Source organism: Rhineura floridana, chromosome 21 (assembly GCF_030035675.1).
Source record: "Rhineura floridana isolate rRhiFlo1 chromosome 21, rRhiFlo1.hap2, whole genome shotgun sequence".
Classification (NCBI taxonomy): domain Eukaryota; kingdom Metazoa; phylum Chordata; class Lepidosauria; order Squamata; family Rhineuridae; genus Rhineura; species Rhineura floridana.
Genome location: NC_084500.1, coordinates 14209935 through 14237803, shown reverse-complemented (window position 1 = coordinate 14237803; position 27869 = coordinate 14209935). Strand labels below are relative to the sequence as shown.

Below are 27869 nucleotides of genomic sequence, written 5' to 3'. Positions count from 1 at the left end.
AGGTTCTCTTTCTCCAGCAGGGGCTGCCCTCGGAGAAAGAGGCGGATCCGCTGCTCCGTCACCGCCGCCTCCCCCGGAGATCCTCGCTGGGGTCTTGCGCCTTGGCGAAAGGAGGAGGTGGGGAAAAGCGAGCGGGGAGTCCTGCTGGGCGGCCAGACGAAGCAGGGCGGAGCCGTGCGCGGGCCATGGAGCGCTGGAAGGGCCGGGTGGCGCTGGTGACGGGCGCCTCGGTAGGCATCGGGGCGGCCGTGTCGCGGGCGCTGGTGCAGCACGGCCTGAAGGTGGTCGGCTGCGCCCGGAGCGTGGACAAGATCGAGGTACCCCGCAGGGAAAAGAGGAGAAGGAAAAAAGAGGCAGCAAACAGGGAAGGGACACGGGAGAGAGCGAAGAGAAAGAAAAGAGAGGCGAGGGTTTTTTTCCTTAGGGTTGGTGTTTTATTGATTGGGGGGTCTCCCCGATTGGTTAAGAAGACGACCTTAAAGTATGTCGGCGAAACCTCTGCCTGACCGCCCCCCACCGCCCCCCCAGCAGCCTTCGCCCTTTTTCTGTTGGCTGGTCACTCATTCATTCGTTCATTCTGCAGACAATGCTTAGGACGCGCGACCTTTTTTTTTTAAGGGGGGGGGAGAGATTTTGCGTTGAGGAATCCGTCTACTAACTTAGGGGACGTGGGGGGACGTCGGTGGGTGGGAGCCGTGTAGAAAGGGGAGGCTAGCGTGCGCCGTTGGGGTGTAAAAAAGAAGAAATGGGATGAAACGGGGGGCGTTGTTAACTGAAGAGATGTGGGGGAAGGGAAGGGAAGCCAGATGAGTCTCCCCCTTGCAAGGGGGTTGCCCCAAAGCGAGCCTCTTTCTTTCCCCTTTGTTTGCAGAAAGGGTTCAGAAAATGCAAAAAATGCCCCCCTTTTTTAACCTTCGTAATACACTTCTACAGAAGAACAGCTTTTATATATGTTTTCTTTTCTAAAAAATTGAATTAAAAACTCCCAAATTTCCAGGGTTTTGTTAGTTTCTTCTTGAAAGGAGGATAGCTATCAAGGCAACTCTTTACACCTAGTTTGGGGCTCGATGAAGGCCTGCAGGTATACCACCGGAATCTTATAAAGTCCTGTCTCGCGTTTGCCAAAGTTCACCCACATCTTCCGAAGAATTCTCGCTGAGGGAATGCCAGCACAAGTGGCGGCATTGTCTTTTTTTAAAAAATAAAAAAGGTGACACACTTGTCACCTCTTTCCGTTTGGGCTCTTGAAAAGGAGTGGGTGCGCACCGTATGTTTACAGCACACGGCTTCCCCCAAAGAATCCTGGGAACTGTAGTTTACCCCTTCCAGCACCACAGTCAGTTCCCAGGATTCTTGGGGGGAAGTCATGTGCTTTCAGTGTGTTGTTGTTATGTGCCTTCGAGTCGATTATGACTTATGGCGACCCTCTGAATTAGCGACCTCCGAGAGCATCTGTCATGAACCACCCTGTTCAGATCTTGTAAGTTCAGGTCTGTGGCTTCCTTTATGGAATCAATCCATCTCTTGTTTGGCCTTCCTCTTTTTCTACTCCCTTCTGTTTTCCCCAGCATTATTGTCTTTTCTAGTGAATCATGTCTTCTCATGATGTGTCCAAAGTATGATAACCTCAGTTTCATCATTTTAGCTTCTAGTGACAGTTCTGGTTTAATTTGTTCTAACATCCAATTATTCGTCTTTTTCACAGTCCATGGTATGTGCAAAACTCTCTTCCAACACCACATTTCAAATGAGTTGATTTTTCTCTTATCTGCTTTTTTCACTGTCCAACTTTCACATCCTTACATAGAGATCGGGAATACCATGGTCTGAATGATCCTGATTTTAGTGTTCAGTGATACATCTTTGCATTTGAGGCCCTTTTCTAGTTCTCTCATAGCTGCCCTCTCCAATCCTAGCCTTCTTTTGATTTCTTGACTATTGTCTCCAATTTGGTTAATGACTGTGCTGAGGTATTGATAATCCTTGACAAGTTCAATGTATCCATGGCTATTTCCTCTTGCTTGAAATCATGACGGAATGCCACAGGATGACTAACTGCCCTCCTGGAGCAGAGATGCCTTTCTCCCCCCCCCCCCCCAAGAGGGTTGGGTCCATCTAGCCTGCTTTTTTCTTCTGTGGTCGTTCTGTGGCTTCATTAACTCTCTGCCTTTTGGTCATCCTATGGGGGTCAGAGCATCCAGTCAGCCGGTCATAAACTGAGTGCTGCTATGTACAGGTTAAGCCAGGTGTGACTCCCATCAGCCTCAGCCAGCATGGTCAGTGTTTAGGAACGATGGGAGTTATAGCCCAGCAACATCTGTAAGGCCACAGGTTCCCTATCTGAGGGTTAAGCGATGATAAATAAGACCAAGTACCGTAAGGAATAAGGAACCCAACAATAATGCTGGGAAAAACAGAAGGGAGTAGAAAAAGAGGAAGGCCAAACAAGAGATGGATTGATTCCATAAAGGAAGCCACAGACCTGAACTTACAAGATCTGAACAGGGTGGTTCATGACAGATGCTCTTGGAGGTCCCTGATTCATAGGGTCGCCATAAGTCGTAATCGGCTTGAAGGCACATAACAACAACAACCATAAGGAAAGCTTGTAGCTCTGTGGCAGGGCAGGTCCACAATCTACTCAGGGAGGGCTGGGGAAAGGCCTCCATCTGACATCCTGTAGAGCCACTGCCAGTCAGTGTAGACAATACTGAGCTAGGAGAGCCCACGGTCAATGTATGACCCCTTCCTACGTTTCTCTTTAAATCCATGAGATTAAATCCATGGGTCCATGAGCTTCCTTCAGGTGGTCTATGATGCGGCTGCGGATTTGTGGTTGAAGGCAGCAGACAACACATTTATCACGTTCAATATCCATATTGATTTTCAATTGTGTTTTTATAGCTGCCTTTTATTTCACATCTTGTATTTTATTGTATTACAATTTGAAGAATATGGAAGACGGTTAAAGGCAACATGTAAGAAATTAAAGACGCAATAAACATGCAATTAGAGTCATTCAGTATCCAGCATGGCCTGTTGCAGTTCCTACAGCAGACAGAAAAATCATTAGGTGGTCTGCCAAAACTCTCAGCAATTTTGAAATTTGTAGCGGGCGGGAGTTTGAGAAGCCCTGGTGCAGCCCTTATGGAGAGAGATGGACTTGTTACGAGGCATCGTCTGCCTTTGTGAGAACTGCCTCCCTTTGCTCCTAAGGGAAGTTGTCTAAACAGGGAAGTGTGCCTGACTGATTTTCCACAATGCTCACTGGACGGGTGCAGACGGTCTTGGAGGGGGACTTTTAACTTGGAGAAGTCCCGGCTTAGCTTGAGCTTCTTTGGAAACACCAGATAGAAACTCAGGAGGGCAAAGTGTACGAAGGAGTCAAAGGTTGTGGGCTTCAAATGACTGCTCTGTTTGTTTGCATTTGGAGGTGAGAAGTAAATGTAAGAGTTTCAACGGTGCATATTTAAAGTTCAGAACTGACGCTCTGAAAAGTTAAAATGGTGGAATTCACCGCCGTGAGATGTGGGAATGGTCACCGACGTAAGCTCTGTTCGTGGGGTTCTTTCAAACCAGAGGTGGCTCACCTGTGGCCCTCCAGATATGGCCCGACTACACCTCCCATTTTCCCTAACCGTTGGCCGTGCTGGCTGGGGCTCAGAGGTGGGGACCTGGATCCGGCTGGCTGCTTGGACCCTTACGCTGCCTGTGAAAGCTTGACAGATGGATAGGGCCTGGCAGTGATGCCAGGTGACCCATTTTCCTTTGGGCAAAGGAGGATTCTTCATGTGCACTTAGAATGCCTCCTGATTATGCTCCCAGTTCATAGAATCATAGAATAGTAGAGTTGGAAGGGGCCTATAAGGCCATCAAGTCCAACCCCCTGCTCAATGCAGGAATCCAAATCAAAGCATTCCCGACAGATGGCTGTCCAGATGCCTCTTGAATGCCTCCAGTGTCGGAGAGCCCACTACCTCTCTAGGTAATTGGTTCCATTGTTGTATGGCTCTAACAGTTAGGAGGTTTTTCCTGATGTCCAGTCGAAATTTGGCTTCCTGCAACTTGAGCCCATTATTCCATGCCCTGCACTCTGGGACGATAGAGAAGAGATCCTGGCCCTCCTCTATGTGACAACCTTTCATGTACTTGAAGAGTGCTATCCTATCTCCCCTCAGTCTTCTCTTCTCCAGGCTAAACATGCCCAGTTCTTTCAGTCTCTCCTCGTAGGGCTTTGTTTCCAGTCCTCTGTTCATCCTTGTTGCCCTCCTCTGAACCTGTTCCAGTTTGTCTGCATCCTTCTTGAAGTGCGGACACTAGAACTGGATGCAGCACTCAAGATGAGGCCTAACCAGTGCTGAATAGAGGGGAACTCTTTGCAGGGAATAGTCTAAGCATGCTCAGCCAAACATGCAAAGAATCCCCATTCAGACCGCCCAGCTTCACAGAGGTGGATCCGGGGAGGAGGTTGGCATCAGGGGGCAGGTCTGGCGCCTCCACGTCTTATTTCTGCATGGCGTGAAAGAGTGGCTGAAAAGGTTTTAAGACAGCCTCGAAAGGAGGTTGGACAAATTAATGGAGGATAAGGGTATCTATGGCTACAAGTGATGATGAGTGGGACCTTCAAGATAATGGGTGTAGTGTGCTACCCGTTTGGTGCTCCAGCCAGCCAGTTGTTCCTTTCTCTCCAGAATACTCCATTCCGTCCCCCAACCTTATGGGTGAATATGAACGCTGAGTGGAAGAAACCCAAGCTGTGCAACTCAGTTGCAGTCTCTTGGGCGCTCTGCCACCAAGCCGTGGGTCAGGTTGATTGAAATAATAAACGCATGCCAGTTAGACAGGGGTAGCCAGACTTGTGCCCTTGAGATGGGATTGGTCTCTATCTCCCATCAGCCCTTGCTCGACTGGATGACAGCCCCAGCTGCTTGCCTGATAACGCCCATGGCTGCTTGGGCAGTGGGCACCGGCTTGAGAAAGCCTGGCGCAGGGAAGCGTCAGAACCAGGCAAATGGTTTTCTCTCGGAGCCTCTGGGAGTTTGGCATCCCATTCGGTTGTCCAGTTTGCCTCTGCGGTGAGCCAGTTCTGTCAGGCTCACCGAATGAGCCTCCGTCTTACCTGCAGAGGCCAGCGATCCTGCATCCTTCATTGGTTTAACGATGAAAATATTATTATTTATTGTTTCAGTGCTCCTGAAATGGAGCGAATGTATAATCTGGCATAATGTCAGATCTTTGATCCTCGGTAGTATAATATTGACGGTATATTCTTTGGTTGTTTTATAGTTCAGGTATGCGTGCATGTTGTATGGGTGTGATATGACAATGAAGGGGAAATGCTCATGCATTTTTCTTCCTCTCCTCTGCGAAATGTGCTGAAGGGTGTTCCTGGATCCCCTTGGGATATGGAAATATGGCTGACGTGTTCTTATCGGTTGGTGAAATGCTTTTCTGGGGTAATGTTGGTGTTAAATTAACTGAGCCCATTCCTGAGAAACTGTCAACAGTTCAAGTCATTAATTAGTAACCCACCCTGGTGGGTGGCCAAGCGGTCAGTGACAGGAGATGCATACTAGAAAAAAAAATCCAATATGCTGTTTCTTTTTATCCAGCGTTTTTGGGTCATAAGAAGTCTATATCATTTACCTAGCCCACTGTTCTGTTTCCAACAGGGTGGCACAGTGGTTAGAATGGCAAGACCAGGCTTAAGGAGACCAGGATTCAAATCCCTACTCTGCCATAAACCTCAGTGGGTGCCCTTGTGGCGCTCACCTTTCGTTCAGCTGGACCTACCTCGCAGGGTTGTTGTGAGACTAAAATGGGAGCCAGCAAGGAAGCAAAATGGTGCCTGTGGGCTGTTCAGTCCCTTCTCCCCCACCCCACCCCTTCCAACCTTGTCATTATTTGGGCAATGGAGAAGAACCAGGAGATTGTAAGTGGGATCTCTGCTGGAGTCGGCTTAACAAGGGTGATGCATGGGCCTTTATCATGTGTGTCCGGCTGCCTGTGATCATCAGTAGAGCAAAGGTGCTGTTTATGACCACGGATGGCACTGCCAAGGTCGGAGATTGCTTCTGCGATAATAAAGCAGCCTTCTTGGCTGCGAGTCCGAGGATCCCAGGTGTGTTGGGGAGGGGGTGGTGCTGGGCGGAGAAGGCCTTGGCACGCTAGGGGGGGTTGGTGTAAGAAAGACCCAGGGAATAATTCGCAAAATCTGCTCACCTGTTTTCATTTTAGCCGTGCAGGCACCAGGAATTACCTGGCCTAGCACTGGGAGCTGTCGCCTTTGCTGCTCCATGTGGCAAACCACTGGAACTCTGCTTCAGAGCTTTTCTTTCCCCCAGCCCGAGGGCCACATTCCTTTCTGAGCAACCTCCTGAGGGCCACCTGCCAAGGGCGGGCGGGGCCAGAGGCGAGAGTGGGCGGAGCAACACATGTACATTTTTGCCTTTCTTTGGTAAGCTCGCTTCTACCCACACCCAGGCAAGCGAGAGGCACAATCAGAGTTCAAGGACACACTTCCGCCAGGCAAAAGCGCTCCAGGAAGGTGCAAAGGAGGGCTGGTGAGGGGTGTGGCCACAGGAGAGTACTGAGGGCCAAAGAGAGAGGTCTGGAGGGCCACATCCAACCCCCAGGCCTGAGGTCCCCACCCGTGCTTTTCCTAGGGCAGGATCACCTTTGTAGGCTCTAGATAGGCTGTCGCCACCTGGGCTGGCAGTTGGGGCTTCATGGACAGGGACGAGCTATAGAGAGAGATGGTGATATGAGCGAGAGGAGCCTTCCTGACTGTTGTGTATTCAGTGCGGGTTCCTTGATTCTGATTCCTGGCTTTTATTCCTTGGCTTCACCTCTAGTAGCTGTGGATTCAGATTCTGTGCTCTGGCTCTCGGATTTTTGGGGACCACGCCATAGCAGCCGGCTACCTTTTTGTAGATGTGTATGCAGCAGAGAGCCGCTGTTCCCGAAATCCCCACCCCATGGACCACTCGACAGTTGAGGGTCTTGGTGGGCCGCTTGGTGTTTTTTCCTGCCCTCTGTTGCAAGTGCCGTGCGCCGTGCTAGCTGACGTATAATGTTTAGCAGCAAGTTTATCCCGCCTCTGTTTCTTACCTGTTTACTTTCATTTCGATTCTGTAGAATCCATATCGCAATGCAATTAACATGCAACAGAAGTGAGAAAAGATGCAATAAGCTACAATTAAGAATCAATAAAGATGTTTAATGCGATGGGAGCGCAGCCTCCTGTATTTGAGCACAAATCCACAGGCACGCTGCGGACCACCTGAGTGAACCTCGTGGACCTCTGGTGGTTCGTGGACCACAGCTTGGGAACCCCTGGTGTAGAGGAATAATATATCCCAGAAGTCTCATTGGGCACATCTGTCTCGGAGGTCAGTGTCAGGTTTATGTTTAGCTCTCAGCACCCACATGCCTGAGCAGCAGTGGGCGTTATGGGCTGTAATCCTGTCTGTCAAGGTAATCATCTCCTAGGTTGGGCTGAGTTTCAGGATAAGGAATCTCCAAAGCCAGGAATGGAGGAGAACGCTGCTTGCGAGTCACTGCCCCTGAGTGGCCAAGGTGTGTAACTCGGACTTGGGAAGAAGCAGACAGTTGGAAGATTCAGGACAGACAAAAGGAATGATGTCTTCACGCAACACACAATTGTTGTTGTTATGTGCCTTCAAGTCAATTTCGACTTATGGCGACCCTATGAATCAGGGACCTCCAAGAGCATCTGTCATGAACCACCCTGTTCAGATCTCGTAAGTTCAGGTCTGTGGCTTCCTTTATGGAATCAATCCATCTCTTGTTTGGCCTTCCTCTTTTTCTGCTCCCAAAATATGATAACCTCCATTTCATCATTTTAGCTTCTAGTGATAGTTCTGGTTTAATTTGTTCTAACACTCAGTTATTCGTCTTTTTCGTGGTCCATGGTACCCGCAAAGCTCTCCTCCAACACCACATTTCAAAGGAGTTGGCTTTTCTCTTATCCACAATTAAACCAGGGCGTTTGCTCCCACAGGAGGCAGTGACGGCCACTCACTTGGGCAGCTTTAAAAGGGGATTAGACAAATTTGTGGAGGCTACTAGCTGTGATGACTGTGATCCTCCCTCTGCTGTCGGAGTCAGTATGCCTCTGAACACCAGTTATTGGCAATCGCAAGTGAGGAGAGTGCTTTTGCACTCGGGTCCTGCTTGCGGGCTTCCCAGAGGTATCTGGTTGAGAAGAGGATCCTGGTGCTTGGGAACCCTGAGATCACTGGTTGAGATAATATTTTACACTGTTTTTAGATTTTTTTAAAAAAAATGTTTTATCATTGATGCATCCATTGCCCTGGGTGGGGTATAAAATAATAAATAGCCCTGATCCAACAGGGATCTTCTTGCACTCTGCTGGGCTTGGGCTTTGTTGAACTATAGTAAGGTGAAGCTGGCGAACCCGTCTCTCTAAATGATGGAGAGAGATTCAGGCGTAAACTGAATGTATAATTAATCACAGCATTTCCTCCCAAGTCTGGTTGTTTTGAGGAATTGCTAGCAGCGAGGAAGCTTCGTTTCTGTGCCGGAAGCCTCATAAATCAGCTTGCCGGTGAGTGTAAACACCTCCCCCCCCTTTTCCTTTTTTCAGTTCACAAGGGAATGGCTGTTTCTCTCTGGAATGATGGAGCCATACTCAGAATGCTGTGTACAGTTCTGGACCACATTCACACCATACATTTATTCCACTATTATTCCACTTTAAACAGTCTTGGCTTCCCCCCCTCAAAGATCCTGGGAACTGTAGTTTGTAAAGGGTGCTGAAAGTTGTTAAGAGGTCTGTATTCCCTTCCTAGAGCTACAATTCCCAGAGTTGTCTGGGAAGAGGGATTGATTGTTAAACAGCTCAAAACAATGTAAATGTACTGCCTTCAAGTTGATCCCGACTTATGGCGACCCTGTGAATAGGGTTTTCATGAGGCTGAGAGGCAGTGAGTGGCCCAAGGTCACCCAGTGAGCTTCATGGCTATGTGGGGATTCGAACCCTGGCCTCCCAGGTCATAGTCCAACACCTTAACCACTACACCACACTGGCTCTCGTTAAACAGCTCAATCAGCTGTAATTAGAACATCTCCTTCTATAAGATTCAATCAGATTAACGATGGATTTAAGCTCAGCTCAAATTCTCAATGCAGTTCTCTTTGGGTATCGCATGCCCAATTTAAAGGAAATGCCTTGGGGCAGATATGCACTCTAGTTATGCTCTCTCTGTCGCTGCTCAGATTGATTGCCAACAGGGGAATTTCTTGGAATGCCAGAATCTCCCTGTCTGTTTTAGGTCTATCCAGTTTGGATGGCGTTAAAAAGGGATTTTGACAGATTCCTGGATGCAAAAGGGGAAGGGCCATAGCTCAGCGTCAGAGCATCTGCTTTGCGTGCAGAAGGTCCCCGGTTCAATCCCCAACAGCATCTCCAGGTAGGGCTGGGAGAGACTCCTGCCTGAAACCCCCGAGAGCTGCTGCTGGTTGATGCGGACCAGGGATTTGATGTATATCCCACCCTTCCTCCCAGCAGGAGCCAGGGCGGCAAACAAAACCCCCAACCACCTTAAAACATCATAAAAGCAGACTTTAAAATACATTAAAACAAAACATCTTTAAAAACCATTAAAGAAAAAGCTTTCAAAACATCTTTTTTTTAAAAAAAAAAAGCTGTTGTCCTTCACCTAAAAATATATTAAGAGTCTAGTCCTCATCATGCCTGTGGACAAAGTGCTGAATTAGATAGGAAAGGAGGAAGCTGCCTTATGCCAAGTCAGATCACTGGTCCATCTGGCTCAGTGTTGTCTACACTGACTGGCAGCACCTTTCCAGAGTTTGAGACAAGAGACATTCCCAGCCCTGCCTGGAGTTGCCAGGGATCGAACCAGGGGCCTTCTGCACGCACAGCAGATGCTCTGCCCCCCAGCCACAGCCCTTCTCTATTTGACCCACATAATCCAACCGTCTCGATCCACCTGACTTTCTATTGATTCCTGACTGTCAACGTAGCAGGATAAAAATAACCGATTGCTTAGATCTGCTGCTTTTATTTTTAGCATGCCAGCAGACAAAACGCCAGACCCCTTTTTGCGATCAGAGCAGATTTCACTTGCTGTGGTTGTTGATTTCCCCTTTCTCTCCAGCGAAAGGTGCCGGCAATTGTGCGAAGAGTTTTTGTTCTTGTTGTCCTTACTTGTGTGCAGTTTAATTGCTACCCTTAAACATCCCTCTGTCTTCCTCAAGAAGGAATCCCGCCCTGCTGGGAGGAAGGGTGGGATATAAATAAATAAATAAATAAATAAATAAAAGGGAGAAAAAGTCTGCCAGCCAGGTCTCAAACCTCTTCTCCCTCCCTCCCCACTTCTGAAGGGCTTTGATGCTCACAAGAAGGGACACCCCGGCGCGGATATGTCAGCCTTGAGTAGGAAAGTCATGTGATGTCTGGATTCCTCAGGCTCTCTCTCTTTGTGTGTACAGAATCCGGTCACAGAATCATAGAATAGTAGAGTTGGAAGGGGCTTCAAGTCCAACCCCCTGCTCAATGCAGGAATCCAACTTAAAGCATCCCTGACAGGTGTCTGTGTAGCTGCCTCCAGGGTTGGAGAGCCCACCACCTCCTGAGTCAATTGGTTCCACTGTCGTACCGCTCTAATAGTTAAGACATTTTTCCAAGTGGGCAGTTGAAATCTGGCTTCCTGCAACTTGAGCCCATTATTCCGTGTTCTGCACTCTGGGATGATCGAGAAGAGATCCTCGCCCTTCTCTGTGTGGCAATCTTTCATGTACTTGAGAGTGCTATCCTATCTCCCCTCAGTCTTCTCTTGTCCAGGCTAAACATGCCCAGTTCTTTCAGTCTCTCCTCACAGGGCTTTATTTCCAGTCCCCTGATCATCCTTGTTACCCTCCTCTGAACCTGTCCCAGTTTGTCTGCATCCTTCTTAAAGTGTGGCGTCCAGAATTGGACGCAGTTCTCAATTTGAGGCCTCAGCAGTACCGAACAGAGGGGAACTAGTACTTCATGCGATTTGAAAACCATACTTCTGTTAATTCTGCCTAAAATAGCATTTGCCGTTTTTACAGCCACATCACACTGTTGGCTTATATTCAGCTTGTGGTCAACAATAATCCCAAGATCCTTCTTGCATGTAGTATTGCTGAGCCAAGTATCCCCCATCTTATAACTCTGTGTTTGGTTTTTCCCAGGTGTAGAACACTGCACTTATCCCTGCTAAATTTCGTTCTGTTGTTTTCAGCCCAGTGCTCCAGCCTATCAAGATTCCTTTGAATTTTGTTTCTGTCTTCCAAGGTATTAGCTATCCCTCCCAATTTTGTATCACCAGCATTTGATAAGCATTCCCTTGCATCTCCTCATCCAAGTCATTAATAAAAATGTTGAAGAGAGCTGGGCCCAGGACCGAGCCTTGTGGTACCCCCCTTGTTACCTCTCCCCAGTCTGAGAAGGGACCACTGATAAGCCCTCTCTGTGTACGGTCAATGTGGGATATTAAAAAAATCCCAGGACTGTTCCCCCCCCCCAGCAAAGCAACAAAAATAACTCCCGTTGTTGCTGTAAACTGGGGTCAAGGGCATTGGGGTTATGAATTTTATTTATAGCTTGCTCCACCCCACCCCTGGCTCTTCCCCCCGCAGTCCAATGGGCACGGGAAGAATCTGTACGTGGTGCAAACGTCTGTCCTGCACTGCTGCCTGTCAGTTTCACTGAATGACCCTGACCTGTCGGTTTAAAAGAGAGGGAGAAAAATGTATCTCCATTTTTTCCATGCCACCACCATTTAATAACTGTGATCTCTACGGTCACATCTACATCATACATGTAAAGCACTCTTGGGAACTGTAGTTTGTTAAGGGTGCTGGGAATTGTAGCTCTGTGAGGGGGTAAACGACGGTTCCCAGGAGTCTTTGAGGGAAACAATGTGCAGCTTAATGACACCACCCACGAGGCTCAGGGGAACCGCAAGTTTTGCAAAAGTTAAAAAAAACCCACGGAGGAAAAAGATCTGAAGTGGGGTTGACTTGCTTCCTCGCCTCCAGGAGAACCTGATAAGGATGAGCATGCTCAGTGGCTATGGAATGCTGGCGGTGAGATGGGGTGGGGTGAACAACTGGGGACTGGGAATGCAATGGAGTCTCTTGGAAAGGGGCATGACTGGCAGGCTGGCTGGAACCCTGAACAGGAGCACTCCCCGCAGAAACATTCAGATGCAGGGCTTACTTGTAATTGGGAAAGGGCTGTAGCTCAGTGGTAGCGCATCTGCTTTGCATCCAGGTTCGATCTCCACGTAGGGCTGGGAGTGACTCCTGCCTGAAATCCCGGAGGGCAGCTGCCAGTCAGTGTAGACAGTCCTGAGCTAGATGGACCAATGGTCTGACTTAATATAAGGCTGCTTCCCATGTCCCTAACTTTAAGCCTTTTCTGATGCTCCCCTCTGCAGCCCCCCAGGGCTTCAGGCAAGGAGTCTCTCCCAGCCCTACCTAGAGATGCCTTTGGGGAGTGAACCTGGGACCTTCTGCATGCAAGGCAGGTGCTCTGCCACTGAGCTATGGCCCTTCCCCTAACTGACTTCACAAGTGTCGGAGGGTTCAGTCTTTTCACCCCTTTCAATGGAGGGAGGGGAGGGAACCTGAATTTGTTCCCGTGTGCCGGAGAGCTTTGCTGAGTCTATGCCAAAATGCTTTGTGGCATCTGTCTGTGCCCAGATTAAACCCCGTTGAAGGAACATCGCTCGTGACCCTCCAAGCAAAGTGATGCTACCTGGTGGCTCTTGTAGGCAGCGATGGGACTGATTTGTCACTGTTTCTCTTTTTTTAAAAAAAGCTTTCAAGAGCCCATTGTCCGAGAGGATGCTGTAAGATGATTTGGAACCACTGCCCTCCTCAGATTCCATTCAAATGAGGATCTGCCTTTCATTGGCTCATTTAATTATTACTTTTTTTTCTGAATCCCATTGCGATCATGCCCTTTCTCTGTTGAGACATGTGGATGTAGGTAGTGCTGCTTTGCAATCCCAACAACCCTGAGAGGTAGGTTAGGCTGAGAGAGCGACTGGCGCAAAGTCTCCCATTGAGGATTTGGACCCTGATTACCCGAGCAAAAGTCCAACACTCCAACCCGGGCTTTGTCAACCTGGCAGGGCCAGTTTGATGAAAGCTGCTCTAACCACTTCACCACACTGGCTTTGGGTGGAAGAAAAATATACAAGCCTTTGAATCCGCACAGAGCTCAGACACGAGTTTGGTGTATCCAGGAAAACATGCATATTCTTTCACTGTCACAGCTCCAGTATGGTCACATCCCAGTCCAGTGTATGTTTTCTGGAAGTCTTTGCGTGAACAAAATGGGGGCGAGAGGCGAGAGGAAGGGGATGAGGGAAACCAGGGTGGCAGAAGGAGAGAACTGGTGCCTGGAGTCTGTGTGTACAAAGATGTTGCTCCAGCCTAGAGCATCAGCTCTCAGAAAACCTTCACGCACCGTCCGTGCCAGGCATTGTCTACGAGGTGCTTCTTTCTCTCCCCGTGTCATCTCGGGCTCGGAACTGGAGAGAGTCAAGGTCAAGGGCAGCCTGTCTCAGAGAAATTTTGATGTCTCACATTTGTCACCAGAGGCAGAGATTGCAGCCTGGCTTGCGATGGAGCCGGTTACGAAGGAAAAGGGAGGGAAAAGTCAGCCTTCTTCTTTTTCTGGCAGACCTTCTGGCATTGTTTTGCTGCTGTGGCTGCAAGTTTCTTCCTCTTCCAGCTAAACAGCATTGCCTTAATTTTGCCACATGGGGGATGGGCTGTAGCTCAGTGGCAGAGCGTCTGCCTTGCATGCAGAAGGCCCCAGGTTCAATCCCTGGCATCCATTCCACTGTGGAATTTATTTTATTTGTTGCTTTTGTATCCCACTGTCTCCCTCAAGGAGCTCAAAGTGACATGCATGATTCCCCCTCCTCATTTTATCATCACAGCATCCCTGTGAGGTAGGCTGAGTTGGGATTTGAACCCTGTTCTCCCAGGTCCTTGTGTGACACTCTAATCAGCTGCACCACACAGTGTTGCGTAGCCAATGTTTGGCTGGAGCCTCACACTGGGGACCTTCAGATCAGTGAGCTGCTGCCCCGTGTGGTGAGTTGCAGGATTGCACCCCGGAGCAACTACCTCTCCTCTCCCCGTTCAACACAGCAAGGTGCCTTATAACGAGGTTGGCTCGTTTGTCCATCCAGTCCGATATCAACTCCAGAACGGCTGCGGCTCTCCAAGGTCTCCATAGAGCAGGGGTGGTGAACCTCTGGATCGCCAGATGTTGTTGGACAACTCCCATCAGCCCCAGCTGGTGCAGCCAGTTGTCAAGGATGGTGGGATTTGCAGTCCAAGACCTCTAGAAGGCATTGCATTCAGTAAGGCTGGTCTAGAAAGTAGAGAGGATTGGCTGGCAAGGTGAAAAGCCCCTCACAAAAGGCCTAAAGGTGGGAGGGGCTGCCATTTCTTGGTTGAAGGTTTGAGCAAGAATAGATTTGGGGGAGAATAATTGGGGGGGTGTCTGCATCTTCATAGCCATTTATTTCAAAATAACTTGCCAGATCCTACCTTGCAAATCCATTTTGCAATCCTTCCCGTTGTCTTGAGCAAGCACTTACAACATATTCAGACGTCTTGAAACCCCCCAAATCGGGAAAACTGGGGCCTTCCAGATGCTGTTGGAATCCAACTCCCTTCAGCCCCAATGGCCAGTCATTGGGGGATGATGGGAGTTGTAGTCCAGGGACATCTGGAGGGGCAGAGGTTTCCCATCCCTGATATGCAGCAATGGAGGTAGAAATTACGTGCCTTGGTTTGTCAGCTATACCTAATCTGTGGCCTCCTTGATGGTGTTGGACCAATGTGGCTACTAGTCAGGGATGATGGAAGCAGTGGAGACCGGTGGCTCCTATGTTAGTAGGGCAGTGAATCCACTGCAGGATTTACTCAGCACTTTCAAGGAGCTGCCCAGGTGCTGAAGGCCTGGCAAGACTGAAGGTGCCTCAGCACTTTGGAGAGCTCCTTGAAAGTTCAGACTAAAACTTGGAGCAAATTTGCTACCTCACTGACAGCGGAGCCACCAGTCTCCAATGGATGGGAGCTGTAGTCCAACAAGATCTGGAGGGCTACAGATTCCCTGGCCCTGCAACAACAACAACAATAATAAGTATTATTATTATTAATAAGTATCTTTCCCCCTGTGTTCTGTTCTAGAAATTGGCAGCAGAGTGTCAGAGTGCAGGCTATCCAGGCATCCTTATTCCATACAAGTGTGACCTCTCCGTTGAAGAGGAGATTCTCTCCATGTTCTCCGCCATCAAGACCCTCCACCAGGGAGTTGACGTCTGCATCAACAATGCTGGTTTGGCACGGCCGGAGCCCTTGTTGTCTGGCAAGACGGAAGGTTGGAGGACGATGATCGATGTGAGTAGAGGCCAAAAAAGTCTCTGGATTTTTGAGCGAGTGCCTTGGGCTGTGCCCCCTCTGGTCACTTCTCTCCTCCTGCCCTGAATTACCCCCCTAACCCAGAGAAACAGAAAGATAGATGGCACATTTCCAAGGCATCTGTAAAAGTCAGATCCGCTCGAATTAGTCTAAGCCTTGAAGAAGCACATTGAGCTGAAAGAGGAAGTGGGAAAGAGCACCCACTCTTCCAACTTCCTCCTTCAGCCCTGTGTGCTTTACAAGGAAGAAAAAGGTAACCATGCTCATCGCTTCATGACCAACAGAGCAGTGAGTGGCGGTGGTGGAGCTCAGAGGCTTTGCGCATGCCAGGGACAGACCTCAAGGGTGCCGCTGGTGATAGCTGGACTAGAACCACAGTCTCTTCATCCCTACAGGTTTGGAAGGATCACAGCAGGAGGGCCAACCACAAATCTGAAAACATGCCTCTTTCCTTTCTTGTAGGGATTGGCAACTGGCAGCCCAGGGGCTGAAGCTGACCCTGGATGGCTCTCATTAGACCCCTTGGCACAGATTCAGATCTTGGAGACCCCTGTTGTCAAGACACATCCCAGACATTTTCTCCCAAACTCAGATGCAGTCAAAGGGCATTTTAACGCCCTTCTTCCCAGCAGGAATGACAACAAACATTTCAGCTGAGTTTTTTCCTTAGATCCTGGGAAGAATTGGGGTAGGGCGGGGCTTTTCCATATTGGTAAATCCCCTTTTTATACAAGGGTTTGCCCCTCCCCAAAAAAACTATTATGGAAGGCCACCACCAGGCAGAATAATCCTGCCACATTCTAGTCCATCCTTGTCCAAGCTGCTGGCAGAGCTTGGAAAAGTTACTTTTTTAAACTACAACTCCCATCAGCCCCAGCCAGCGTGGCCACTGGATTGGGCTGATGGGAGCTGTAGTTCAAAAAAGTAACTTTTCCAAGCTCTGGCTGCCTTCAAATTGTTTTGGACTACAGCTCCCATCAACCCTTCTGGTGTCGTCCAGTTGGTTTGGACTACAGCTCCCATCAGCCCCAGCCACCTTGGAGAAGGGCGCTCTACTTCCTTGTTTCCAGTTTGTTTATGAGATTGTGGGCCCAAACAGGTCTAGGGCATGGGTCCCTTTATTTATTTGGCCTCAATGTGCCCAATGTGCACAGGGGGATGACCTGCGTACACTTACCCTTTGCATGGCTCCTGGGTGTCTTGATCCACTGCCCTTCTTGCAAGGCCTTGGTGATGGTGCCACCACCGGGGACTGTCCAGTTGGCGCTGACCTGTGACAGGGCCTTTTCAGTGGTGGCTTCCTGTTTGTAGAATGTCCTCCCCATGATGTGCATCTATCTCCATCACTATTGACTTTCAGGAGGCATTGAAAGCATTCCTGTTTATCCAGGCATTTGATAGCTGAAGGGGACTGTTGCTGGCAACCTGGAGATCACTGCGTGGAATAATGTTGTTTTAAATTATAACTATGTTTTAGAATGTTTTCCAACTGTTTTTGAATGCTTTTGTTGTTCTTGTTGTTAAATTATTTTGTGATGTTTGCTGCACTGGGCTCCTTCGGGAGGAAGGCCGGAATATAAAGTTGTATGATGATGATGATGATTTCTTTTCTGGAATGTGTTTGGCTTCCTCTACCTTTCAGGTGAATGTGATGGCAGTGAGCATCTGCACCCGGGAAGCTTACCAGTCCATGAAGGAGCGAAACATTGATGATGGCCACATCATTAACATTAACAGGTGGGTGAGAGGGATAGCATAACAGCGATGCCTTTAGTCATATTACTGGAAGATCTTAAAGGAGTTTGTACCTCTGGAAGACCTTGAGATTCTGATTCATTTGATAACAGCAGCCCAGATAGCTATACATCCTCCCTCCCAGAGAGGAATATCAGGAATACAGTTTATATTGGGGAATGGGGAACCTCAGGCCTGGGGGGGGTGAATGCAGACCTCCAGGCCTCTCGATCAGGCCCTTGGGACTCTTCCCAGGCCTGATTCTGCTTCGCACCCTCTTTGAGTGGTTTGACCTGGCTGGAGTGTGTCTTTGAACTCTAAAAATGCCTCTTGCCTGCCTGGATGGAGGACAGAGAGAGGGGTGTGTGAGTGTGTGTAGAAAGCAGCCTACTGTCCAAAGGTGAAATTGACATTCATTGCTCCACCCACTTTTGCCTCTGGTCCTGCCCACCACTGGCATGTGGCCCCCGGAAGGTAGCCCAGAATGGAATGTGGCCCTTGGGGCTGAAAAAGCTGGGTGTGGACAAAACAGTCTCATGGCCAAATAGGGAGCCTGGCACGCCTGAGGCCCCATCTGCAAAGCACTATGACACCCCTTTAAACAGCCGTGGCTTCTCTCCCAAAGAATCCTGGGAATGGTAGTATGTTAAGGGTGCTGTGAGAGCCAGTGTGGCATAGTGGTTAAGATGTTGGACTACGACCTGGGAGACTAGGGTTTGAATCCCCACACAGCCATGAAGCTCACTGGGTGACCTTGGGCCAGTCACTGCCTCTCAGCCTCAGAGGGAGGCAATGGTAAACCCCCTCTGAATACCACTTACCATGAAAACCCTATTCATAGGGTCACCAGAAGTCGGAATCGACTGGAAGGCAGACCATTTCATTTTTTAAGTTGTTACGATACTCCCCTATTCCCCTGACAGAACTACAATTCAGACAGTTCCCTGGAAGAGGGATTGATTGTTAAACCACTCTGTGAGGGAACAGAGGTCTCCTAAGAACTCTCAGCACCCTTAACAAACTACAATTCCCAGCATTCTTTGGGGGAAGCCATAACAGTTTAAAGAGGCGTAATACTGATTTAAAAGTATAGTGCAAAAAGGGCCTGGAGGTTCCCCATCCGGATATATGAAGACACAGCTTTCTGTGGAGTTTGATTAACACAATTCTCCTGCAGCTAGAATTTATTTTGTCTCCTTTCCCCCCCCCCCCCGTCCTGGGTCCTTCCCAGTATGAATGGCCACAGTGTGGTCCCTCAGTCCGTAGTGCATTTTTACAGTGCCACAAAATACGCTGTCACGGCATTGACCGAAGGGCTGCGGCAAGAACTCAGGGAGGCGAAGACACACATACGCGCCACGGTGAGTTCACCTTTTGCTTGTGGTTTGGGGGTCGCCAACCTTTTTGGGCTAGTGGGCACATGGTGGATTTTGAGAACCTACCTAGGGCGCCAGTCACAGAATGGCTACTGTGGGTGATGGTGGTGGCGGCATCACGCAAAATGGCTGCCGTAGGAGTGGGCATCACGCCAAATGGCTGCCACATCTGAAAGAGCAGAAAAAGGACCCCAATTAATAGGTTGAAATCATAGAATCATAGAATAGTAGAGTTGGAAGGGGCCTATAAGGCCATCGAGTCCAACCCCCTGTGCAATGCAGGAATCCACATCAAAGCATTCCCAACAGATGGCTGTCCAGCTGCCTCTTGAATGCCTCCAATGTCGGAGAGCCCACTACTTGTCTAGGTTATTGGTTCCGTTGTCATATGGCTCTAACTGACAGTTAGGAAGTTTTTCCTGATGTCCAGTTGAAATCTGGCTTCCTGCAACTTGAGCCCATTATTCCATGTCCTGCACCCTGGGACGATCGAGAAGAGATCCCGGCCCTCCTCTATGTGACAACCTTTCATGTACTTGAAGAGTACTATCATATTTCCAGTGCACCCTTTCCCCTCCCTGTTTGAGTTCGATATTAATCCCCAGCATTTCCAGTTAAAATGATCAAGCTGTATTGGGAACTGCCTCTCACTGCCTGAGATCTTGGGAGAGATGCTGCCAGTCAGAGTGGACAGTGCTGAGCTAGATGATCTGATGGACTGACTCAGCATAAGGTAGCACTATATGTTACTCTGCATTTTATTAACTCTGTGGTAGTGATGATGAGACCCTGGCCATATTGGCTGGGGCTGATGGGAACTAGAGTCCAACAACACTTGGAGGGTCAAAGCTTCTCGTTCTATGGAAACTGAGAGGGGATGATCATATCAGAGCTTGGAGAGGCCAGACTGAATCCTTTCTTGGCATTTCCTGGTTCAGGAACACAGAAAACTGCTTTATCCTGAGTCAGACGTCTCGTTCGATATTGTCTACACCAGCAGTTCCCAAACACTTTTTCCAATGGACCACTTGAAAATTGCAGATGGTTTTGGCGGACCCCTTGATGATCTTTTCCTGCCTGTTGCCGCAGTTTTATGGCCCTGTGCTAGATATTATGTGATATTTAGTCGCAGTTGTATTGTGATGTGCACTCCATAGAATTCAAGCTTTAATTCAATAAAATATGAGATAAGAAAGAAAAGAAGCCATTAAAATCAATATGAAGATTGAATGTGGACATGCTGCGGACCACCTGAATGAAGTTTCCGGACTACTGGTGCTCCACGGACCACATTTGGGAACCGCTCTAGGCTGACTAGCAGCGCTCTGTAGGGTTTCAGGCAGACAGTCTTTCTCAGTCCTGCCTAGAAATGGGGTAATTTGAACCGGGGACCTTTTGCATGCGGATTAGAGAGTCCCAACATCGGGCCTGAGCTGCTCATCAGACATTTTCCCCTCTAATCATCGCAACTGATCCATTCCTTTGGATTGTGTGCAGAGAGCTCCATCCATTAGACATCCCCATGGCAATAACCTTGAGCGATCGTTAAGGGTAGCGTTCATTGGATTTGTTCAGAGCCCTGCTACACAATCACTCAATCATTTCTCTCTCTCTCTCTCTCTCTCTCTCTCTGCAATGCAAAGAGGAGTTTCAAATCCTGTTAGGATGCTGTCTTTTGTTTGTTCTCTCCCTTGTCGTAGTGCATATCTCCGGGACTGGTAGAAACCGGCTTTGCTTTTAAACTCCACGATAATGATCCAGAGAGAGCAGCAGCGACGTATGAGACCATTCGGGTAGGCAACTGAGCAAATGGATACAACAGGCAGGGGAATTCGATGAATTGCACATCCGAGTAATTTTGGTCTGGGCAAATTTTGTTCTCTGAACTAAGATGCCTCCTAGCACTTCAAGCAGGGATGGGAGGAAATATTTATTATTATTATTATTATTATTACTACTACAACAACAACAACAACAACAACAACATAAGGAGAGCGCTGCTGGATCAGTCCAAAGACCCGTCTAGTTCAGCATCCTATTCTCCCAGTGATCAACCAAATGCCCCAATGGGAAACCCTCAAGCAGGACCTGAGCGCAACAGCACTCTCCTCATTTGCGATTCCCAGCAACTGGTATTCAGAGGTATACTGCTCCTGACGCTGGAGGTAGAACACAGCTGTTGTGGCTAGTAGCTGTTGACGGTTTGTCTAATCCTCTTCACTCCCACAGGAGATCGTGACGGCCACCCGCTTGGATGGCTTTAAAAGAGGGTTAGACCAATTCACGGAGGTCAAGACTATCAGTGGCTACTCGTCATGATGGCTGTGCTCTACCCTCCCTGTTTGGAGGCCGCATGCTTTTGAACACCAGTTGCTAGGAACTGCAGGTGGGGAGAGTGCTGCTTGTGGGCTTCTCTGTTGGACGTCTGGTTGGCCGCTTGTGACAATAGGATGCTGGACTAGGTGGGCCTCTGGCCCGATCCATCAGGGCTCTTCTTATGTTGAAGGAACAGGGAATTGCACCTGATCCATAGCTCTCCCAGTTCACCCTCCACTATTGCCTGATACATTTTCATGGAGGATAAGGCTATCAATGGCTACTAGCCATGCTGGCTAGGTTCCACCTCCAAAGTTGGAGGCAGTATGCCTGGGAATCGCAAGGGAGAAGAGCTGCTGTTGGACTCAGGCCCTGCTTGCGGGCTTCCCATTGGGGCATCTGGTTGACCACTGTGAGAACAGGACGCTGGACTAGATGGGCCACTGGCCTCATCCAGCGGATGGGCTCTTCTGATGTTCATACGACACCAGCCAGATGCCCCTGGGAAGTTCAACGTAGACCACGATGGGAGTAGCCTCATTGCTTGTGGGGTAGAGATCTTTTGGACTAAAACTGTGACGTGGGAGGGCTTAACAAGAAATGTTTGGGGCATCCCCCCCTCCCCCGTCCCTGAGGCCTTTTGTAAATTTTATCTCTGGCACCCAAACTAATTCTTGGCTCTTGATTTCTGGCTCTCTGGCTCTCTCTTTCCAGTGTCTAAAAGCCGAAGATATGGCCAACGCTGTTATCTACGTTCTCAGCGCTCCACCTCATGTACAGGTAGGCCGAAAAGCCAGCCTGCCTCTCTCATTCGAGGAAAGCTGGAAAGGAAGGCTTGTTCCCTCTCTGCTAGGCTTCACATCCGCTGGTTGGCTAGGCCAAGCCAACCAGCGTCAGCCTTGCACCCGGAAGAGCGTAGCCACAAGGATTATCTTTCACAGGAAGCTGACTTATACTGAGTCAGACCATTGGTCCATGTATTGTCTACACTGACTGGCAGCGGCTGTCCGGAACTTCAGGCAAGAATCTCCCAGCCTGACCTGGATATGCTGCAGATTGAACCTGGGACCTTCTGCATGCAAGGCAGATGCTCTACCGCTGAGCGACAGCCCTTATGCATCTAAGTATTCCTCCTGCTGGTGCTGTGACAGCCAGCCCTCCTCTCCTTTGTGTAGAGGATAAGAGAGAAAATTTGCCTGCTGGCGGATTCTGTGTGTGTGTGTGATGCCACCCCCTGGTGCATGTGGTCACGGAGACTTCTCTCTGAGCCAGGAGTGGCCCTCAGTGATGTTGCTGGACTCCAGCTCTCATCATCCTGGACTGATGGAACACAATTTGTATTCTCCTTTGATGCCTTCCAGAAATGGTGCCACGCCACATTCTAGATATGTCACAGCCCTGGGATCCACAGGAAATAGGAAGAGGGGAGAGAACTTCCCACAAACCTGAAGAGGACATCTTGTCAGACCATGAACCGGGAAAGAAGACTCTAAATACAGCCTCATCTGCACTGTACATTTAAAGCGCCATGATACCACTGTAAAGAGTCATGGCTTCCCTCAAAACATCCTGGGAACTGTCGTTAATCTTAACGGCACTGAGAGTTGTTAGGAGACCCCCTGTTCCCCCCTCGCAGAGCTTCAGTTCCTAGAATTCCCTGGGAAGAGGCATGGACTATTCAACCAGTTAGAGGGTTTTAAGATGTTAAGCGGTTTATTGACGCTTTTAAATAAACGAATAAATCTACCCTGACTGGTAGCAGCTCTCCACGGTTTCAGGGAGGTGACATTCCAAGCCCTTGATTGAAGAGGGATTGATTGAGGATGTTGACAAGATCCTTGGACTGGTGCGGGCGACCACGTCTGTGCTGGATCCTTGCCCCTCCTGGCTGGTGAAAGCTGGCAGGACCGGAACCGCCGGCTGGGCCAAGGAGGTAATCAATGCCTCTTTGCTAGAGGGAGTGGTCCCTGACTTCCTAAAAGCGGCGGTAGTGAGACCGCTCCTGAAGAAACCCTCCTTGGACCCAGATAACTTGAACAACTACAGACCTGTGGCAAATGTTCCGTTCCTGGGCAAGGTTCTGGAACGGGTGGTGGCTGGCCAGCTCCAGGGGCTCTTGGATGACACTGATTATCTCGATCCGTTTCAATCCGGTTTTAGGCCTGGGTTTGGTACCGAAACAGCCTTGGTCGCCCTGTATGATGACCTTTGTAGGGAGAGGGACAGGGGGAGTGTGACCCTGTTGATTCTCCTCGATCTCTCAGCTGCTTTTGATACCATCGACCATGGTATCCTTCTTGGAAGGCTCACGGTGTTGGGAGTTGGGGGTAGTGCTTGGCACTGGCTCCGCTCCTACTTGGTGGGTCGTCAACAGAAGATAGTGCTTGGGGAACACTGCTCGACACCCTGGACTCTCCATTGTGGAGTCCCACAGGGATCGGTACTGTCCCCCATGCTTTTTAACATCTATATGAAGCCGCTGGGTGCGGTCATCAGGAGTTTTGGAGTGCGTTGTCACCAGTACGCTGATGACACGCAACTTTATTTCTCCTTTTCATCTTCCTCAGGTGAGGCTGTTAACGTACTAAACCGTTGCCTGGCCGCGATAATGGATTGGATGGGAGCTAACAGACTGAAGCTTAATCCAGACAAGACCGAGAGGTTGTTAGTGAGTGCCTTCTCTGCCCAGATGGTGGATGTTCACCCTGTTCTGGATGGGGTTACACTCCCCTTGAAAGAACAGGTTCGTAGCTTGGGAGTTCTTTTCGACTCTTCCCTGTCTCTTGAGGCTCAGGTAGCCTCAGTGGCATGGAATGCTTTTTACCATCTTCGATTGGTAGCCCAGCTACGTCCCTATCTGGACAGTGACGACCTCGCCTCAGTCGTTCATGCTCTGGTAACTTCTAGATTGGACTACTGTAATGCGCTCTACGTTGGGCTGCCCTTGAAGACAGTTCGGAAACTACAGTTAGTCCAGAATGCAGCGGCCAGATTGTTGACGCGGACCAGAAGGTCCGCTCATATAACACCTGTTCTGGCCCGTCTGCACTGGCTTCCTATTTGTTTCCGGGCTAAATTCAAAGTGCTGGTTTTGACCTATAAAGCCTTACACGGCATGGGACCGCAATACCTGGTGGAGCGCCTCTCCCAATATGAAACTACCCGTACACTGCGCTCAACATCTAAGGCCCTCCTCCGAGTACCATCCCATCGAGAAGCTCGGATGGTGGTGACTAGAAATAGGGCCTTTTTGGTTGTGGCCCCCGAACTGTGGAATGGTTTTCCCGATGAGGTGCGCCTGGCGCCGACGCTGCAATCTTTTCGGCGCCAGCTGAAAACCTTTTTATATTCCCAGGCATTTTAATGTGTACTATTAATATTTATTGTTGTATTTTGCTGCTATTTTGATTATTTTTGTTTGATTCCATTGTATTATTGTATTTATATATTCTCTGACTTTTATTATTATGTACATCGCCCAGAGAGCCCTTGGGCTTAGGGCGGTATATAAATTAAATAAAATAAATAAATAAATAAATAAAATTGTTAAACAACTCTGGGAATTGTAGCTCTGTGATGGCAATAGGGGTCTCCTAACAACTCTCAGCACCCTTAACAAAAGACAGTTCCCAGGATTCTTAGGGGGGAAGCTATGACTGTTTAAAGTGGTATGATGCTGCTTGAAATGTATCGTGTGGACATGGCCTGCATTTCCTGTAGATCCTGGGCCTATGAGACATCTTGGAAGAGTGTGACATAGCACCACTTCTAAAAGGTGTCAAGGGAGGATGGTAAATAACCCCCAAATGGATGCGCCAGGAGAGAGAGAGATCAAGTTTATAATTCCCAGAGTGTTTCATGTATCATTTTTCACATCTTGGCTGAAGCGTATCATTGTCTCTTCTAGATCGGCGATATTCAGATGAGGCCTACCGAGCAGGTATCGTAGCAAACGGAAGAGGATTTGCTCTTGCTGCAGGGGGGGCAAGGGACGCCCTTCATCTACACAGGGCTTTCTTTCTGTTGGCCGGTGACTTTTTAAGGGCCTGAATAGGAAGAGTTAATATTCCCTCCCTTCCCTGTCTATTATTCTCCTCTTTGCGGCTGACGTCGGCTCAGCAGAAACTCAGAATGGAAAGCTGCTGTTGATTGTGGGACATCTCCGCCATGTTCCACTCCTTAAATTCTCATATATTACCTCACCGGCTTCAGGAAGGGGTGCTTAAGATGTCTGAAATGGGCCTAGCCAGTGGCTGATGAGTGACTTGCCAACTTCCCTGTGCTGTTGAGTCGCCGTCAACATCACACCTTTGTACGTGGACTGTTCCTTCCTTCCTTGTTGCTCTACGTTAGGCAAGCCATCCCAAATACTCGAAACGATGACCGTCTGTTTTCTGGCTCTCTCTCCTGTCTGTTCACTACAAGCAGCACAAAACAATTCCCTTTCAGAACTCCGGGCACTGAGGATTTGCCTTAACATCCGTCCAACTAGAAAGAAGCTGAGCCAAGAGTAACCATGTCCGCCTCGGAGCGGATCTCTGCATCAACCATCATATTGGTTTTTCCACCAGTTTTGCTGTTGTGACTTCCCTCCTGAAACAGAATCCCAGGAATTGTCGTTTGATGAAGGTGGTAAGGGTGCCATTAGAGATGCCTAACCCTTCCTCGCTCACAACACTACACTTCCCAGAGTTCCTTGGGAAGAGAGGGATGACTATTAAACCAATTGTCTGTAGGGTGGATACGTCTCTTTCTAGGCCAGCCTTTGCCGACGTGGTGCCCTCCAGCTGTTTGGGACTTCAACTGCCATCAGCTGTAGCCTGCAAAGCAGGTGGAGGGCACCAGATTGGTGAAGGTGTTCTAGCTGGCCAATCAGTGGGCATCCCTACTGTGTTTTATCAACTGCATAATATAGTACTTTAATTGGTTAATATATATTCAGTTTGTATCAATTTTGGGGGTGTGGGGAGCAATCACATTTTTATGGGGTGTGTGCATGCGTGTGTGTAGAGGGAGGGAATCGTATTTTTAAAAAACCAAACTGCGGCATGGTTGTACACTCCAGCGCAGGAGAGGAAGAGTGCACAATCAGATGGAGAGGACTCTTCCAGCTGTTTGGTTTGGCTAATCTTGAAGAGCAGTGTTGGAGATGGGCAGTTGGCAGTTGCCTTGGATCCTTTGGAGCGCTAGATGAGAGCTCCTATGCCGAAGCTGTGAAGAGGTAGAGCATTCAACAATAAATGGTAGTACTACTACTAAATGTTACCAATTCCCAGCGGGGTAGCCCTGTTTGTTGTTTTGGCTTCAACAGGCTAGGAGCGTGGAAGCCGTCTTCTGCAGAGTCAGAACGATTGGTCCATCTAGCTCAGTATTGTTTACACTGGCTGGCAGCAGCTCTCCGGGTTTTGGGCAGAGGAGCTTTGCCAGCCGTACCTGCAGATGTTGGGGATTGAACCTTGGACCTTCTGCGTGCCACGCAGATGCTCTTACCACTGAGCTACACCCTGTCCCATTTTTCTGAGGATGGACAAAGCAGGTCCCTCTTTGGCGTGACCCTGACTCACAAATGGAACATAGGAAGCTGCCTTACACTGAGTCAGACCATTGGCCCATCTAGCTCAGTATTGTCTACACTGACTGGCAGTGGCTGTCCAGTGTTTCAGGCAGAGGGTCTTTCCCTAGCCCTACAGGGATTAAATCTGGGACCCTCCCCAAGAAAAGAAGATGCTCCACCAATGAGCTATGGCCCTGCCCCTAATATATACATTAAACTGGAATCGATTGGTTGAACTCAAGGATAGCCAACAGTCGACATTGGACTTCAAGTCCCATCAGCCCCAGTGAACACAGGCAAAGGCCAGGGATGATGGGAGTTGTAGTCCAACAACGTCTGGAGGGCATCACATTGACATTTCCTGGTTCAACCGATGGAAAGGAAGTCAGTTAGGTTTAATCTAAAGGTATTTATTAGGGAGTAAATCCCATTGAACACAATGAGACGTCCTTGTAAGTAAACAAGCACAGGCTAGCTCTGTTACAGTTCCAAATTCTATTCTGAGCGTTTCATTTTGCAGCACTGCTTTGCTCTCTTCACGTGACCCTGGCGGTCATATTTTAAACACAGCCTTCCTCCAGACCTCTCTGATGTGTTCTACAGGGCTTAACACTTTTATAATTTTTTATGTGCAGTCTGTCTCCTGTTGTCGATTGCCTTTGTGCAAATCGTTTGGAGAGTGATTTTCCTAAGCCAAGCTCTGGGCTAGCGTTCTGCCTCTCTTGTTTGCCTCTCCCCTTAGGTGGGTGCACTTTGAACCTGCCCAACAGAACAATGGGATTTCAGCACTGCTATGAAAATTAAAAATAACGGAAGAATGGTGTGTTCTTCAAAATCCCTCAAGTGGCGAGTGCCTGACAGTGATGGGGGGAAAATGATATAACTTATCAAGATGTTTCTTAACTGTGAGTTCTAAAATAAAAGCAAAAGGGGAAAAAGTGTTTCTGATCAGTGCTTTTTTAAAAAAGGAAACAACAACATTTATTTATGTATTTATTAATTAAATTTATATCCCACCATTCCTCTCAGAAGAAGCCCAGGGCAGCAGACACATGATAACAACTAAAAGTATCTATACAACATCTTAACAACATCTTTTCGAAAAACCTTTCAAAACATATTGAAAAGCAATTTCAACACAGACACAGACTTGGAGATAAAGTCTCTCCTTAAAAGAGGAAGGTCTTCAGCAGGTGGCGAAAAGACAACAGAGATTGTGCCTGTCTGATGTTTAAGGGGAGGGAATGGTGCCACAGCACTAAAGGTCCGTATCGTATGTTGTGCGGAATGGACCTCCTGATAAGATGGTATCTGCAGGAGGCCGTCACCTGCAGAGCGCAGTGAACCTGTGGCCACCCAGATTATGGGAACATAGAAAGCTGCCTTACACCGAGTCAGATCTTTGT

General features: G+C 48.7%; 1 protein-coding gene across 2 annotated transcripts; it reads left to right on the top strand.

The window, feature by feature from the left end:
• Nucleotides 1-27391, top strand: DHRS11 (dehydrogenase/reductase 11). 2 transcript variants are annotated; one of them, XM_061604827.1, is made up of 7 exons: nt 1-230; nt 15253-15462; nt 17126-17220; nt 18449-18578; nt 20294-20386; nt 21624-21689; nt 24817-27391. In XM_061604827.1, exons 1-7 carry the CDS (start codon nt 186-188, stop codon nt 24856-24858), a joined length of 681 nt encoding a protein of 226 aa, XP_061460811.1. In that variant the 5' UTR covers nt 1-185; the 3' UTR covers nt 24859-27391. The 2 variants fall into 2 exon arrangements, with proteins under 2 accessions (XP_061460811.1, XP_061460810.1); XM_061604826.1 differs by having other exon boundaries at nt 2-317.
• The last annotated feature ends 478 nt before the right edge of the window (nt 27392-27869 follow it).